This window comes from Haliaeetus albicilla, chromosome 2 (assembly GCF_947461875.1).
Source record: "Haliaeetus albicilla chromosome 2, bHalAlb1.1, whole genome shotgun sequence".
In the NCBI taxonomy this organism is placed as follows: domain Eukaryota; kingdom Metazoa; phylum Chordata; class Aves; order Accipitriformes; family Accipitridae; genus Haliaeetus; species Haliaeetus albicilla.
In genome coordinates, this window is record NC_091484.1 from 56,694,903 (window position 1) to 56,713,088 (window position 18,186).

Sequence of the window (18,186 nt, forward strand, 5' to 3'; positions counted from 1 at the left end):
TCGAGTCACCAAGGCTATGCTCTTGGTCTCCTCCCAGCCTCTGGTGGGTATCTGTTCAGACCACAAAGTCAGCAGTCTCAAGCATTTCAGCATGACCTGCAGTTGGCATAGTAAATGTCCACAGCTGGAAGCGTGGAGAGTTTGAAGGAAAAATGTCAGTGTAGCATCAACTTTGTGTCAGACAGCTTTTACCTTATAGCTCCACTAACGTTAGCGTAATTTCCCACTCTCTTGTGCCTAACTCTGCTCAGAGCAGCATGTATTTCTGCCATGGGTTTGAGCTAGTGCCGAGGCAGCTCCAGGGCTGAGAAACATCAGTGCAGCCCTTCCCCCAAGCTGCTCTGCTCCATATGCACGTGGGACACCCTGTGCTGCCCCTCACAAGGCTTTCTGCCCCAAGCAGGACGTGAGGGTAGCAGCATGCAGGTCGTCTCAGCAGCACTCCACTCCTTCTTTTTCTTGGAAAAAAAGGACAGAGAGCAGAGATGGGAATCTCATCTGCGTCAGGAACACGAACTAAAGCTACCACAAGTAAAACTCCAAGCACATTTCAGAGTTTTTTTGCTTATTCAAGTATCTGCTATGTCTGAATTGATACAAAGGGAGCAACAGCTAGCGTTGCCTTTTGGCAGCAGCTGGAAATCTCTGCCCGCAGAGCAGCATCACCATCTACAGCACGTTCCAGTGGTTCCTGCCCACCCTGGGGGGGCCAAGGTGGGCTCAGGGCACGTGGCAGCAAAGTCCCTCCAGGTCTGCAAGGGCTTGATACAAGCCCTCCACCTTCTCCTTAACTGCAATATAGTTACCCTTCCATAAAGCTGGAAAGCAGCTGTCCCCCAGCCTGAATCAGAGTTGCTGGCAGTGTCAGCCCCCTGCAAGGGGTAAGGGAGGAGAGCCAGACGCACCGCCTGCTCCAGGGCTGCCCGTCCTCCGCAGCCCGAAGGCTGCCTCAGGCACGCTCCCAGCTTGAAGTAAGACAACCAGTGAAATCTGGGCTTTGGGGCAGGTTTAAGAGCAACCTGAACGGATATCTGTAAACATGGCCACCGAGGCTGCCCTAATCGCTGCCAGAGGCTCGGCCTTCGGCAGCTTCTGGAGTTAAGGGCGTGAAGGAAACGCCACTGCTGCTCCCGCTGTTAGTCAAAGATGCTGATCTGCCACGCTCTCCTTTCAAAAAACTACCAGTAAATCGAGTCACTGATGAAACGCACAGAGAAGAGGGACACATACCCTGGCACTTTGCCTGTTGGCTTTTTTCTCCTCGTCAGGAAGCGGTGGCATCGGGTAAGGGTATTTTCTGCTGGAAGCAATAGATCCAGTGGACGAAGATGGAGACTTTGCAGGAGACAGTGTCCTGAGATGTTGAAACACACAAAATAAATGTGATGTTTTCAGGTCCTAGCACTGCAACAGCAACTGCCATTACTCTGAAGCTTGGTTCAGAACCAAGTATATAGTTTATTATTAGCTCAGTATCGGGGGGGGATAAAGTTGTTTGATCAGTAGTCTAATAATTTCATGATACGAATAAAGGTATTTATAGCTTTCAGGAACACTGGAAGAAAAAAAAGAAAATTTCCTACTTCTTATTAGAATTGTAATGCATAACAAAAATTATTTCTTAAACTGTTTTATATGGTACTGTAATTAATCATTATAAAATTAACAACCAAATCTGCAATTGAATAAATACAGATCTAAAAGATAGACATAGCAATATGAAGCCTAAACAGAAACAGTGATGGTATAAATACAAGCTGAACAATGTCTTCTGCCAGTGACTAAATGGCATTTATCAGTGTCTTTATGCATATCTTACACATCTCCTATATTGCTGCAAACATAGCAAATAAATCTATTCTTTTATAACACATTAATTTACACAAATGCATGCATTTGGAGGCCAAACTGTTAGTTGTGAAGTAACAAAGGCATATACAAAGTGCTAATAACAAATTATTAGACATGCAAGCATCATACAGTGCATATTGTTCCAGCCAAAGAAAGAGTCTGATGAGAATATACAAAAATGGACTGATTAGTCAATGGCAATCAGCATTTCTGTACAAGGTGAGTAGAGTAAGCAGGAGCAAGTAAATGTTTGTATCACATGAAAGGCATTCTTTTCATGTCAATAAGGCAGCAGCACATTATTGACTGAAATTTTATACCCAAGAAAAACTCTTACGCTTCTGTTTTGAGATTCTGCACTTTTCCCACTTGAGAGGTTCCTATCAGGCTCTAAATCTGGGCAGAATAAAAGGGGAAAAAAGCCTCAAAGTAGAAAAATTGAGCTACCCTGGCCTTCTTGTTCTGTTTTGCAGACTAAGGGCATTTTTCAAAGGAGGCCTCCCACTAGTGCAGGCACACCACCCAGACCCTCCCTGAGCACTGCTGCCCTACTATCTTCTGAGCTTAACGCATCGCTGAAGATGGAAGGTTTCCCTCGGTTTCTACAGACAGGTCTTCCAAGGCCCTCAAATGCAGCAGCAGGCTGCGTGTTGTGCAGCTGTAGACCCCAGTGATGAGCACCGTCACTGATACCAAGGAGCCACAGGAGCCACCCCGGCAGACAGCCCCACATCCCTGGCTCCAGGATTTGCAGGATCATGTCATTTCATCTAGAGAGGATTACAGACAAGGCAGGGACTCTTTGGCGTCTGGAATTGTTTCGTATCTCTATTACTAAATGAAATTAATTTACCTTTAAATAATTATTCTTTTATTTTGGACTAGTGTATCATTTTCTTGTGTCTGTAGCTCCCTACAGCAGCACACTCATCTCCCATACAAACAATGATTGATGGTAGCCACGAGCAACAAGGTGTCAATGGAAATTATATGGTGAGAGCTCTCCAATCTGGCTTATGATGCCTTAACGCCTCATGCGGTAGCCTCTAAGTTCAGCACCTAAAAGATTTAGGCTGGTACAATTATCCAAACGTGGAAGAGCACATCTTCAGCACATGCACTTTGATCACCCATTAAGATGAACTGGACATACGTGAATGTTTTCAGGAAGAAAATTTCAAACAGCTCCTGCACTATAAAACAAGCTTTTCCTATGTCCAGCATCACAGATCTGGGCACCAAACTGCACTTGCAAGAAAACAGGTTATTTAAAAAAAAAAAAAATCCAGGGAAAGGTTCTCAACAGTGCCCTGCTGTTCACTACCCATACAAGTCCTCTCACCTCTGCCCACACTTGGACTGATAAGGATCACTAATAAAGTATTAGTGGATCTAGAATGAAAAAAAAATAAGGAGAAGAGAAAGGAGGGAAGATAAGGAGAGCAGATTTTACTATTATTAGTAATCCAATTATTCATGAATTTTGCCCCACAGCTGCAGGAGAATTTAAAATGCTCATGTTTAAATTTATAACAATGCACCTAGAGATTAGAAGCAAGAAACTGGGGATGTTAGATCAGACTTGGCAAGCCCTAGCAGAAAGCTGTTTATATAGGTACCACAGCCAGGAGGTGGCACGCAGAACAAAGGCACCTCCCATCCCTTGTGCTACAACCAGGGGCCAACATCACCTCCTGCACACCACAGGCTCTTCCCACGGGTTATTTTAGGCACTGTAAGAGCAGGCCATGGTGAGAGGGAAAGCCATGGCCAATCCACCTGTCCATCAGCCTGAGCAGGTGATCCTGGAAGGAGCAGTAACCCCCCAAGGATGGGGCATCTTGAACGTTTTCCCTGCACAGCATGTCCTCTGACCAGGATCCCTAACTGAGCCTTTAGCCAGGCAGCTTTGCATCATAACTGAAACACGATGCTGCCTTTTCAAACGATTTTGAAGCCCAGACCTCCAGGGTAGCTGCCTACATTTCCTTCTTCTCAACCCCCCTTTGCGTTACCTGCTCAACTACAGTTTGCACCCCTAACTGATGTGCACATCGCTGCTCACCTGCATTTGCAAATCCACATCGATACATCGAGGATGCAGTTGCACACTTACAGAAATGACCTTGCCCTCCCCTCACAGGGCCTCCCCACTTATTTTTGCTACAGTTACAGGCTGGTTTTTGTGATCTTTAGTGCCATCTACTGTGACTGTGAAAACATATCACTACTAACCGTATGCTCACACATCTTACAATGCGTCTTGTGTGATAAGCGTAGTTGTTTGAGGTGTTTTTTACCACCTTTCAGGTTATGCCCTGCAATTGTGTGTGCTGTGTATCCCAGATTTACATATACTTTAAATGAGAAAGAGCCAGACATGACGTTTCTCATTTACAGGATGGAAGAAAGACAGCATTCAGGGACACTTGCAAGGTAATGCTGGGGTTAAAGGTAGGCAAAACTTTGCAGTTTTGGTCAAGGGTGGGATCCATTTAGCTTTCACTGGGGTTTTAGTTAGCCTGCTAACAAATCCATTAGCTTTCATGCCAAATGTTGCTTCCAGCTGAAATTTATAGAAGAACCTAGCACTGCATTCTGCCCTGTACACGCCATGACAGAGATTCAGAGGTTTTAGTGCCAATCCCAAATGAAGCCATGCACCTCAAGGCACCGCAAGAATTCTAATTTCTGACCAGAAAGCAAGAGGTACTGGCCATTTTGCACCTGTCTTTCTGTCCTGGAAGCTGAAACTAAGAGTGTAGGGAGACCATGCTGTGATTCACAACAAAACACTGTGGCAGCGGGAGGACATCTGCATGCGCTCTCCTGCAGCCAGGCGCCTGCCTGCTCTGCCTTCTCATCACCTCAACAGGGAGAGTGTCGGCCCACAAGAGATGGTGTGAAATGTGTCGCCCGGTCACACAACTAAACGTCTTGTGACTTCGTCTTGCGTGTCATTTTAGCTGAACTCAAGGCAGGTGGCCCTGACAGATCTGAACTGTTCACAAGCTGTGCTTGATTCTGTTTCGCAGACTAAAATAATTTAATGAAATCCAATTAACATTCAACCCGGTGAAAGTATTTCAAGCCCAAAGGCAGATACTGTCAGCCTAGCCTGACCTTTGCTGCTGTGGGTTCAGCTCTTTGTAGGACATCATCAGCCTAAATTATCCTACATTAGGAAATTGGGATCTTCTAAAAACACTGATGTGGCTAAACATTTTAACATTTTAAATGCAATTCCTTTTAAAAACCACAAATGTGCTCAAGTTCCCTCAGAAAGTGCAGCAGCAGAGGGGAGGCTCAGCTCGCGGGGGGCTGCAGAAGAGGCTAAGGCTGTGGTTTGAGCCGTCCGCTTTAAGAACAGTAATGGCCCAGAAGCAGGCATTCACACGCTTTAATGAATTCTTCTCCCTAACTCTTGAAATGAAATCCTGATCCTACTGACATCAATAGACATTTTTTTCATTGTCTGCCAACAAGGCCAATATTTTGCTTTGGTTGTAATGGAGAAAACTTTTTTTTTCTTTAAACACGACCTAAAGCTGCCTCAGCAAGAGCAGGGAGCTAGTGGCTGGTCACAGCTCTGGCCTCAGCTGGATGCTCACAGAGAAGGCAATGGACCTGGCAAAGCAGCAGAGCCAACTCTAGCTAATGATCAGCTGAGGAAGAGCTGAGAAGAAATCGAGGAAGAAGACAGCCAGGACATCAAAGCACATCAAAAATAGGAGGGAAATTATAGCCTGTTGTCTCCTGCCTTCCATGCCCCTTGCCAGTGCCCTTCGGATATGGGGTGGCCATTCTCCTTCTGGGTATGTGTCTTGGGTCTCCCTCTATAAAACCTGTGGTTTTTGTAAACTATTTTTCTATTTAAACAACTCCTACAGAATCTAAGTTACTGTAAATATTTGCATTAAATCAAATGTAGGCAGCTCAGTGCTTCAGTAGGTGCCTTCCAGTCTTTTTTTGTCTATAATTATCTATAGAAATGCCACATTTGGGGATTCTGACAGTTTATTTTCTGATACCACCATCCTGAGTCTTTTAAGATTCAGTAAGGATTTCGAGTAATCCTTAACCATATTACGTAAGATCAGTCTGTATGGTAGCCACTGTAATTAGCAGTAACAAAATAAGCAGTAATATCACACTGGTAAAACAGCACACCTTGCAGCAAAGCTGAAATCAGGGAAAGGTTTCCTGCCCGGGTTTATTGCTTGGGTTACACAGCTATGGCCTGGCATGTAAAATTAAAATCTAGCCTATACTTTGAGTAGGAAAATGAGATTTTTCTTTACAGATCTTATTTTCTTACTGAAGGGAATCCCACAGCTGGGAGCTTTCAGGCACCAGAGACACCAGCTACTATTATTATTATCATTAATAAAAAGTAATTATATAGAAATACCCATTAGACTTGTAGACTAGAAAAAAATTAATAACTAGGACACCAGGTGACAGAGAGAAATTTTGATTTATACAGATTTTTTTCACCTAATGGAGAAAGTCTTTGTGATACCCAATATCTCTATTTTCTGAAAATCTGCATCATTCACAGGAACTGTAGGAAGCATTTTTGTCTTTTTTTGTAATTTTACTTCACTCTACCTGCAACAGCACCAGTCATCAACACATTATTCCTAAAACCATAGGGAGACACGCAAAACAGCAGTGTTACTTTCAGGCTGTCTTCAAAAGAAAAGACAAACCAAAGATTAGCAACAAAAATACTACTCAGCTAATTATCTGGCATAAATATCTTATCCTGGGCTATGATTCCTAGTATCAGCTGAACAGTCTGACTTCATCCTTTCTGGTTCATCTAACAAGGTTTGGTTTGTTTTGTTCGTGAATTACTTCACAGGTTCAAAACCCAGCCATGTGATGTTCCTAGGAACACCATTCCTAGGAACAGCATTTTCCAGTCTGTGACATTAACCAAAACTGCACCTGAGTTTTGGGGAGAACCTCTCATAAACCCATGGCAATTCATCCCAGGAGAAAATCTGATCCTTTGCCTTCCATAATATGCCAGCAGAATACTTCCCCATGGTTACCTCAATTAATTAGGACATATAGGTTTCTAAATTTATTCTAGTTTCTCTCTCATTTCTAAAGCTACTGCTGCAGACAGTCATTAGTAAGCTGCTATGGTGTAAAATTTTTAATTTATGTTTCATCTCTGCTGATATACACCACTTAAAACTCACATGGGGCAGCTTAATCCTCATCTACATGCAAAAAAAATCTTGGTTTATCTCAAATACAATTAGAAACGTGACTTATTCAGTGCAACAGTTGAAAACCCTCAGGGGCGGGGTATGCTCCTATCAATTTAATCTAGTTACTAAATCAAGATATACTGATATTAAAAGATGAAAACCAAATTAAGAGTATCCACACAGGAATTGAAATCTGTTTAACTAAACCAATTAAAGTAAAATATTCTAAACCAGTGTTATCATCATATTCCATCAATATCTTTGTTTACTGTGACCAAAGGGCTTCTGATACAAACACCCTGAAAGACAGCTATGGGGTTAGATTACAGAGAGTGACTGATGGCCTTGCCTGAACAACAAAGGTCCAGAGGGTATTTTTAAGAAAAGGTTTGCTAATAAAAACACACCTCATTTCTAGTGTGAGCTTGCCTAATTTCACCTTCCAATGACTTTTGGTCATTATCCGTCTCAGTCTGCCTGCTCCATTAAACTGAACAGCTTGAGGCCCTGCAGTCCCTTCTAACGTTTCTCAGGGCTTAAACCTCCCCAGTTCTTGACCATGCTTGTTGAACTGTGAACACCAGAACTGGACCCTGTATCCCAATGCTAAAACCAACAATGGTAAAACTACCAGACTCACAATACACCATGCCTGAATGTCCAAGCACCAACACAGAGACCTGGCTGATACTGGTTGGCAAAATCACAACATTCTCCCATAAGCCTTGGATTCTTGTGTCAGGGATTTTTACTTCTTGTTCAGGACTGAGATCAGCACTGGCAGGCTTAAATTTACCTTATTTGCCCTATTTGTTCATTGGAAAACCTTTCTGAAACTTGCTCTGTGATTTAAGAGTTCTTGAAAGCAAACACAAATGGTTTAAAAAAAGTGATGATTTTATGCTCTTTTAAGGCTTTGTGGCATTTTTATTTCTAAAAATGACTAAATTCCCACTCTGCTATTTAATATCTGCCAGTGCTACTATCAGAAAGGAAATGTTTCATTAGCATCTTGTGATTCAACTCCATCATGTTTTTTTCCAAATACACACTGGACTTATTTAGTGACTGTTTCTGCCCTTTTGCACTATTATTAGGTCTACTAATGTAGCAAAATTATTGTTAAGATTCTATTTACTCGTTCTTACCATCCTTCACTGTTTTGGCTAAAGATTTTGCTTTGTATTCTTTTTCTTTTTGTTTCTATAATTCTTGTTTCAGCTTCATTTTTGATATGTCAACTTAGAGCTTCATCAATTTCTTTTATGTTTTATATTATTTGTCATAAATTGTCTTCCATTCTCTCCTATGCTAGCTGATTTTTTCAGCTGATGCAAACTTCTCTCAGCTGTGGGATTGTGTCTTTCAGGAATCTACTAAAATGTTCTCAGTCTCCTGATTCGTGTACAACAGGGAGGCCAGCCTCATACATGCTTCTTCTCTTTAACTTGGAATATATCAAATAATACACACCTTCCCCTCTCAAAAACAAGTGATATTTCGGTTGAACCCTACACTCACTTGTAACAGATTCATTAGTGGTTTGATAAATAGAGCACAGAGTATATTCTCATACATTTAGTTTTCCAATTACAATATATTAATTATTTCATTGTATGCTGAGGGTAAAATACCACTACTTTTTCTTTTTTTTTTTCATGTAAATTTTAGTATGCACTATATAAGACAGTGGGTAAAGTCAATGTGTTATGAAACTACTTGCTTCAGTAAATTACATTCTATTTAAGTTAATACTACTTTATTAGTGATAAATATGTCTCATGCCCATAAAACACTACTTGGCATAAAATGATGAGAAAGCTACTACAAGCTATAGATGATGGTGGGAATGCATGCACTACACACACCCTTTTCAATGGCTTCATTAAAACATTCAGAAAAAGAATTGTAAATTGCACATGAAGCCAAAAACAGACATCAAAATGCAGCAAAAGAAGAGGGGCCCTTTGCACCTACAGAAACTTGTATTGATTTATACAAGGTAGGAGTCCCAAGATATTTGTATATGCTGGAACAGCTCTTAAAAATTATATAGAATTAATTTACAAAATACCTAAAGTATGGTCCTTCAGTGTTTTTATTCACATCTTCTACCCACTTAGCTACATTATATTCTCTTTTGAACCATGGGTTTAAATACCTGCAGAAAGCAATGGAAGGAACAGAGAAAGCAGAAGAACAAGAATAGAAAATCTGAGAACACACAGCACAAGCTTAGCAAGGATGTCTTCATCCCCAAAATGCAAGTGACTATGGCAAATAAATCAGTATGGATGTTGGGTGAGGACTAGGCAATGTGTACAACTGCATGAAGAAATCTGACCTACAAGAAGACTCATATGTTTGATTAACCTGGAAACTCTTTGGGATACATCATTCATTTAATGTCTTAAGGGTAAAATTCACTCCCATGCAGAGGGCCAGCATTAAGTTTATCGTCTGAACTCCTCTCATGATCTCAGAATAAAGATGAAGGGGCATTTTGGCTCCAATCCTGCAGTTTGCTTGTTGAAGACATATGTTTTCACACAGCTAGAATAAATTGCAAGATAATAGTCTAATGAGCACAGAAACTTGGGCTTGGCCCTTTCTACAGGAATGAATTTCAGCCTCAGTGTGTTAAAAGGCTTGAATTGTTTGCCACTACAGTGGCACTTTTTACACTTATGTGCAAATAACTCTCTGATTTTTCGATGATCATTTAATTTGGTAGGACCACAAGAAGGTGTAATGGAGGTGGGCTGCAGAGTTATCTCACATTTTACAGAAGGAATCTTGATACCAAACCCACACTTTTTAGGAAAAAGTCTGAGCTGCATACTCATATTAGCTACATGAAAACTCTGAAATAAAAACAGTGTTGAATTATCTGACAGTAATATTACCAGGAAAGAAGAATTTTTTCTGTAACTGGTTTCTCTTAGCCCCCAATAACAAGGTTAGCAAATTGCTCCCCCTCTGTCATGTTAAGAAAAAAGGGCAATGTAGAAACAGGAGTCTGCCTGGTCCAATTTAAAGTCTGTTCTTGTTGTATAAGAATGGCAACAGTTTAACAATTATTTGTGATCACCACCTTTATATAATAGAGACTAGCACACTCTGAAATAGGAAACAAATTGTAACCAAGGAAAAAGGGAAAGAAAATTCCTCTTTAAGTTATTTTCAATATTTCTGGGCCAGTTCTCGCCACCCTTGTTTATAAGTGACTCCAATGACCTCACACATGGGAAGAGGCCTCACAAGGGATTGCTCAGATGAGTAAAGGTTGGGCCAGATCATGTCATTCAACCCCCACCATATTTCAAACCACGTTGACGACAAAAGCAGCAGCACTTTTTCGACTTCTTTTGCTCCTTTTTTGCTCTGGAACTTCTCCTCCCCGCCCCGCACAAGCACAGCCACAGCTCTCAGAAAGTACTCGCCCTCAGCCACAAGTGCTTCTAAGTAGCTTCCTCAGCTCGCTTATTTATCAGGAATCGGGAGTGCTTTATGCTTTCCAGCTTGGGCTCTTAGAGAAAGAAAACATCAAAGGTGGTAGCGCAGCAACAGATGAACTGCAAGTGAAGCAACAGGCTGACACCAGCATCATCAGGAACTAATAAACTTCTGGTTTAGCTTTAATTGTAGGTGCACTACACATTTTCTTGTACTCGCTGCAGTAGTTTTGACTTGCTTTTTTTCATTTGAAAGTGTCTTTTGGTAACCATGAAACACTCCCAATCTGGCTTCCTGTATTGGAAAACAAAGTGTAAGGTGGTATCAAAGCATGCAGTTGTTGCACAACCGTGTTGCAGGGTTTCCTGGGTCTGGTTGTACTACAGACCGTCGTTCACCACCTCAATTCATCTGTTACAGAAAGGTTAAACTTGAGTTACTGCAGACCACTACATGATACCATTAGAAAGCTCTCAGGCTGATCTTCCTGGCCACATGTTCATTAGTGATGGCCAGGATCTGCATTTTCTTTCACTGAGAAATTCCGCTTTAAAACACAGGTATCCTTACACGTAAGCCTACAGCTAGACCAACAGCTCGATTTGGCTTGTAGCGCAACATGCAACAAGGCAAAAGACCTGGGCTCAAGAGGACTTGTACTCCTCAGGCTGGCGAGGAGGAAGGTTAGCTAGCGCTGCATCAGCAGGAGCACCTCCAAGCAATCACGGTGTTTTGCCACAGTGAAACTATTGTATACTGAGGGAAGGGACTTTTCACAGGATAAAATGGCAGCCCAGAATGCAGGGGCAGGTGAGACTGACCTGTGATCCCGACTCCCTGTTTGGGGGTGGTCAGAACCCCCTGGGCTTATGCCTTGGGCCGGGGTTTGGTGGGCGAGAGAAAGCCCAGGCTCAGATGCATGGGTTACCCTGCTGCAAAAAGACAATATATAATAGAAAGTCTAAGCCAAAGATGTTTGTATCAGTTATAACAATGAGGACGACAAACGCTTATAGGAAAAGCAGAGCAAATTAACAAAGGTCAGAATTGCTATTTGGCAAAACACATGTTCCCTGGAACCTGTTTTAACACAAGCTCCCAATTAAAGTGTCAGCTTATTCAGAAAATTCTCATTATCATTCCTGTATAACTCTGATTTTAATAGAAAACTTGTTTTATCAGGCCATTTCATCAACCCTGTTTCTGAAAAAGCCACAGAAACATTTGGCTTGTTGGCATACCTTCCATGTGAACTGAACCATCTGCCTTTAGTAAAGAACACAAATTTTGTTTTAAAACATCTAGAAACAATTAAAAACATCCCAAAAGAGCTTTAGCAGTCTCCATAGAACTATACCCTTAGCAGAAGCCTTGTTCATGTATCTGTTAGGTACAAGGGGTCACACAAAGGCACGAGCAGTAGATTTTTCAGGAACTGCCCAGTGTGCTTGCAACCCTCCTGTCAGTGCTGCTCATGAGGGCTGCAGAGCTCAAACCTTGCTCAGTACTTCAGAAATTTTGCTTAAATGATTAATGGCATGAATCTCTATCTAGTGCTTGGCTGTATACAAAAAAAAAAAATTGTGCATAATACGTGCAGCTACTGCAGACATGCATATGTCAGATACTTTTGTAGGGAACTGTATTAGTGCACACCTGCTTAAAAAAAAAATTTAATTCAGCACCCAATGAACCCAATTTTCTAGCGGTTAACTACACTGTCTCTACTACTAACAGGTAACAGTGTTACCCCTTTTCTTCCATCTCAACAAGTATGCTTTATTGGACTCCCAGGGGCCACAAAGGTGGATTTTCCAAATGCTGTCCACTGTTTCAGAACAGATTTCAATATTATTCTATATTTCCTAGGGAAGATAAGAAGGTAAATCTGCCTGGGAAAAGCTTTCATGTATTCTGAGGCATCCTCAAAGCAGCTGGTGTTGCTTTTTGTTTTCCTAAATGAGTAAATGCTGGCCACAGTTAGATCATTCTCAGTCAATTTTCTCTGCTCACAAAGGAAGTTATCTCTCTGACCAGAGTCACTGTGCACCCTTGGCAATTATTTCCACTCCCCACCAAATCGACACAGCACGTGGATCATTCAGTGGGAGCTGTCTCTCCAAGGGGTGACAGGCTTGCCAAGGAGACTTGGTTAAGTCCAGGATATGGACCCAGGATATGCGGTCCCATGCAGTCCAGGATAGACCCCATCAGGAGAAAGAGCATTTTCCTGCCTGGCAGGTCTCTCTCAGGAACACACGTGCTGTGCTTCGTCCCTAACAGGCTGCTGCACAGCCCTTGGGAAGTACAAGCCTCCTCCCTCTAGCACCAGGGCCGCTGCTGGGTTGAGAGACTGTAATAAGCAGCAAGAAGGAAAGCAGGGAACTAGGTGGAAATTCAGGGGCACCTTTAAAAGAGAAAGAAATTTAGAGGGAAAAAGATTTCCAACTCATACTCTCTCTGTCTACCCACTTATTTAGTGCTCCAAAGTTCTCAGTGAAAATGTATAATATACCAGCTGAACAGCACAGAGGAAAAAAATACGCCCACCAGCATATTTACTGAAAACAATACTCTTTCCATGCAGTTACGTTCACTCTAGGCTAAAAAGAGCTGATCTGGTTTCATTCTTTATGGACCAATTCAGCCCCAGTGTACACCTCTGCTGAATGATAGAATAACGGTATCATTAATTTAAACTTTTTTTTCTTTTTTCAACAAATTTTAAGAAATACAATTGGAAAATGACGGAAAGCACAGGACAAGTTTCTAAAGAAGAATGTGCAATCTCATTTGTATTCTTGGCAATTTGGTCAGACTAATTTTGCTTTTATCAAACTCTCTCATGCAAAGAGAAAAGAAAACAAGCAAAATAACATTTCAGTAAGAGTTTATCAGCACAAAGCCCAAGAGCTCAAGGGCATTTGGCAGATAAACTCCTCCAAGGGATCTAGGGCTAAAATTTCTGCTTCCATGTTGCCATTTTGACCATGCAATGTTAAAATTGGAATGTGCATCAAACTATTATTTCTGTAATTTGTAACAGAGGGCCTTTTCTATGAACCTTTCCGAGCCTACTCACCTCAAGACAGTGCACTGCAGATGGAAGAAAAGTTTCAGAACAAACTCAAAATGCCCAAACCGAAGAAAGCAGGGCCCAGAGAGGAGTTAGCATTATTGGTTTCCAGCACGGTTGGTATCAAGCCCGTTTGCTCATAGAGGTGCAAAGTTTGTACTAATAATAGGGGGAAAGGGCACTGCCATCGCCACCATGGTCAAAGAAGGGGCCATTCCCGTGTGGCGTAAGTGCTGTAAGAGCAGGCCAGTGCTTGACAAGCCCAGAGATTATGTTTCCAGCCACTCACCATTCATTCACAAAAGCAGCCTGAACCAGCAGGCTTAAGTACATAAGGAAGGCTCTTTCCCTATGGGGAGCACTGCACACATGGGCTCTTCAGTAAATGTAACCAATAAATTAATAAGAAAGCAACTCTAAGCCATACTAGAAAGGTCTGGGGATCAGTCACTTGGTAAGGACTCTCATTACCCATTTATTGCAGGGCTTACTCAAGACTGGCTGTTTCAGGCTTACAATGATAAACTTCAGGGTACTCTCAAAGCAGACAGATACCTCTCCTAAAACCTCCAGGCAGGTACGCAGAGATACAAAATCTCTAACTCTGCAATGGCCCAACCCAAGGTGAAGACAAGGGTAGGAAACAGGTTATCAGAAATTCAGTATTGAACCAGGATACACTCAGCAATGGCAGTTTACTGTAGACAAAAGCCTGCAGTGATGGTGCAGGCTGCCACCATCATTGGGAATTGCTATGGGAACGACTGTGAGGAAGCCTACATAAAAAAGAAAATTGATAGTTAATTTTTAAAGAATACATAAAAAGAGGTTGAAATACATTAGCCAAACCATTTACCAGATTATCAGTCAGCAATCAGAATGGGCCACAGAAAAAAAAATGCAGCTGTCTACTTTTCAGTACTCTTAATCTCCATCTACAAAACACAAATATGAAAACCGTACTTTTTGGCTTTGCTTTTATAAGTTCAGACTTACTCAGTTGAATTAGACCGTGGCCTAAATCTTTTGCCTCTGACTTTCTTTCTGTTTCCTCCTATATTACCTGAAAGAAATCAAAGGATACAGACGGTAAAACAACTTGAAACTCACCTGCGTCCCATGCCAAACTGTATATTCTTTTTGTATCCCCAGCAAAAGAGTCATTACCTCATTAGCTTTAACCATCTAAAAGTCACAGGTCAGCTCCTCTTGATTTACCTCAGACCAGCTAAACTTGACACCTACGTGATCCTTCTCTACTTTTTGCTGCAACTGTAAAAAACTCCTTAATTTCAGCTTTCATTTGAGAAAATCACTACACTTCAGCAAAACCACTAAACACCACCTGATAAAATCACAGAAGCTGGCAAGAGCGAATAGATGACTTCTTTTTCATGTTAGCTCACACTGGAGGAATGGGAGAAATTAAACATCATTTCTATGTGACAAAGCATTGTGCAAAACAGGTACTTGAGTAGGGTACTGCTAAATCCCAATTCCAGGTTAAATTAGCACAATTGTAAGGAGCCATGCTGCTGTCCTAAGATCAGCTAAACTTTCAGCAGAGCAGCAATAGCCCAGAGGCTGGTTTCCACTGTGGCCAGCACTGAGGTTCACACTTACCTTGCCAAGAATTACTCCTAGGCCTCCCATTTTCACAAATGTCTGAAATATGTTTTGTGTCTGGGATCCTTTCACTCCAGGAATGAGATAATCCATTTGACCTGGAACAGGAGGGCTCAGATGCGGTTATTTTTAAGGGTATTATCTCACATCAATGTTAGCTCAGTGGTTCAGAGACTCACATTCCCGAGGCCGGTGACATAACACAGCCTAAGGTCTGTCTGCACTAGCAGAGCATCCAGGATTTCTGGTTAAACCCTGCAGTTATGCTTCACAGCTGTCCCTGCAGCAGTTCGGTGTGCCCACGTTCAAGAGCCAGGCTTCAGCACTGCTTTCTTGCATGTCTGCTGTGGAAAGCACAAACACCAGTGCACACCAGATTTCCTTTGGATTTGCAGCTCTGCCCCAGTTCTTAGCTGGAAGATGCTCTTCCAACTGTGCTCATCTCAAGGTTTTTTTTAACTCACAGTTAAGCACATCCCACCTGCAGGCTGCCCACTCCCTCCTTGTGCTGCTGTAGGAAAGCCTGGACCGCTTCCCTCACCCCACTGCTACCAGTCTCAGGGGCCCAGGAGTCTGTGATGAGCATCCTCCCACCCACAGCTGGTAGCTCCAGTGGAGAGGTAACTGCCTCATTTTTGCTAATTCTGAATTTTTATTATATTTTCTCAGCCAGTCACTGCAGTATATATTCCTAATGCTAAACTCAAAGCCGAAAACAGTCTTTTTATCTAGGTGCTTGGTGCAAACTGAAGTTTTTCTTTCCTCTTGTATACCCTCTAAGAGCCAGAGATGTGTGTGGCAATGTCCAACACATGGGGTTTTGCAACAGGCTCCCTCCTGTTGAACTAGAGCTGCTGCTCAGCTGTTTGCCGCGAGATGTACAATTACATCCAAAACAGAACACAAGAGGAAGTTGAAAACTGGTCAGAATAGATGACTTATTTATTACAAAGAAGTTTTGCTTAAAGGAACTATTTCTGTAGTTTCTAAGTCTGGATACTCTTGCATTTTTCAGTCTCTGCTTTCCTTGGAGGGCAGGCATCTGAGAGATGCTCTTCAGTTTCCAGAAGACCAGGCTAATCACAGCCACACTGAAATAAGCCCAGGATTTAATTAATTCAAACTTAATTACAGCACAAAATGTCTGAGAACCAACAGATCCACTGACTGGTTTTTTTAATAATTTTCTCTTCCTAAAGGTCTATTTTCAGGTTCAGGAATGTCTTGCTATATACTGGTTTTAGTGTTTGCTACCTCGTAACAGCAAGAGTTATCATAAAGTTCTGTCTTAACCCTTGAACATCCTCTGAATACCAACTAACACTTCATAGTGCTTTCCAGCATGGAGAAGCCCAGGGAGCTAATGGCCCAGTCACTCTGACATCTATGAAGAGATGCCATCCATATCTGCACACAGAGCAAATCAAAACCAGCTTGGAAGGCAGGAAATAGCACTCCGGGGATTCAAATGGAAAGACTATGTCAGCTCCACCACAATGTTAATGAAATATTTGTCAGACTTACTTTTCCAGACTTGACAGTGGCACAACATACCTGAACTGGTGGTGGGGAACAACAAAACTCTCTAGTACAGACAGACCTTAGAAACCATTAGCTTTTTGGAATGAATAATAAACAGAGACACATGAAAGAAATGAAGTATGAAAAGAAACACAGATACTGAATGAAAGAAGAAATGCATTAAATGGCATTCATTTAAAAAGAAACTATTTTTCTTAACTGGTACTTGAACCTGCTTACACAAAGCTATGAAAACTTGCTTTCCCAAAACTTTTTTCAAAATTTTATCCAAATGACAAGATTCTCCAACACAAACACTGCATCATTTAAGATTAACACTTGCTCCCTGAAAAAAAAAAATTATTTATCCACTCACACATCTAAAAAGCTGAATTTAAAAATCAGAAATCACTATTTAATCACTACTACAGTTTTTCTAATAACATATTCAGTAGAACAGACTGAATGAAGTTGCATATAGGATCAAGCTGCTATAGCCAAATAGCGAATGTCACTGCAAATGCATCCCTTCCATACATTTCTCATTACTTTCTTCAAAATAACAACAAAGAAAATGGCTTCATCAACTGCACAGTTATAGACTGCTCAGCAAGATAAGAATTGAGAATTGCAGTTTTCTTATGAAGCAGTTCAGGATTGTCTATTCCTCCTACGACATAGTGCTTCTCATAAATTGTTTTAAAGTGCTAGCTGGAGATTTTTATAATTAAAGGATTTCTAACTGCAGAGGGATGGTGAGCATCATGACCTAATGACCTTAGCAATTACAAATGACTCTCAATGCTTTTCAGTGAATTTTCCATTTTAAAATGTTGTTGGGTTTTTTAAGTAACTGGAACAATAACAGAATTAGTGATATCTCATCAAGGGCAAAATCTAATGCCCTCCTTGGTTCCTCATAATAGCAAGCACAAAACTACAGAAAGTCTTTGTAGAATTATTTTCTAAGATAACACTTAGCGACCATTTAGTATACTAGCCTAGTAAGTGGAATAAAATGCAAGCACCACCATCTTTAATGTGAGACAGCAAGAATATTATCCAGAAGTCTAGGTCAACTCAATGAATTAATGACACTGACGAAGATATAAAAATAACATTTATATTGAACAGTTTATGTTTATAACTATTATTGAAGCAAGACAGTGTTCCTTTTCTTTGATTACATGACCAAGATTTAAAAAATTGTGGGGTTTTATTTAATTTTTTTTGAACCAGCAATTATTATTAGAGTCTACTTGAAAACAATTCTCAAGCAGGGAGACAATGAAAATTTGATTAACCAAAAACTGGTTTACAGTGGAAAACTTGTTTATTCTGGCCTATTTGTAATAATTAGCAGCTCAGGGCATCTGAGAAAAATCAGTAATCAAAGCACAAAGGATGCTATTTCAAACATTCCACAAAGAA

At 41.3% G+C, this 18,186-nt stretch overlaps 1 protein-coding gene across 10 annotated transcripts in view; it reads right to left on the reverse strand.

Annotated features, from left to right (window-relative positions):
- The window catches only part of ADAM22 (ADAM metallopeptidase domain 22), a 147,825-nt gene that overhangs the window by 6,808 nt on the left and 122,831 nt on the right, over positions 1-18,186 (reverse strand). For 5 of the 10 annotated variants that reach the window (XM_069775592.1, XM_069775610.1, XM_069775597.1 and 2 more), the window contains 4 exons: positions 15,232-15,332; positions 14,605-14,671; positions 11,354-11,464; positions 1,231-1,354 (listed from right to left, as the gene is read on the reverse strand). In XM_069775592.1, the coding sequence (XP_069631693.1) occupies positions 1,231-1,354; positions 11,354-11,464; positions 14,605-14,671; positions 15,232-15,332 (403 nt within the window). Of the gene's footprint in view, positions 1-1,230; positions 1,355-9,150; positions 9,238-11,353; positions 11,465-14,604; positions 14,672-15,231; positions 15,333-18,186 lie in introns of all 10 variants that reach the window. The other 5 variants (XM_069775637.1, XM_069775618.1, XM_069775603.1 and 2 more) reach the window with 2 other exon arrangements.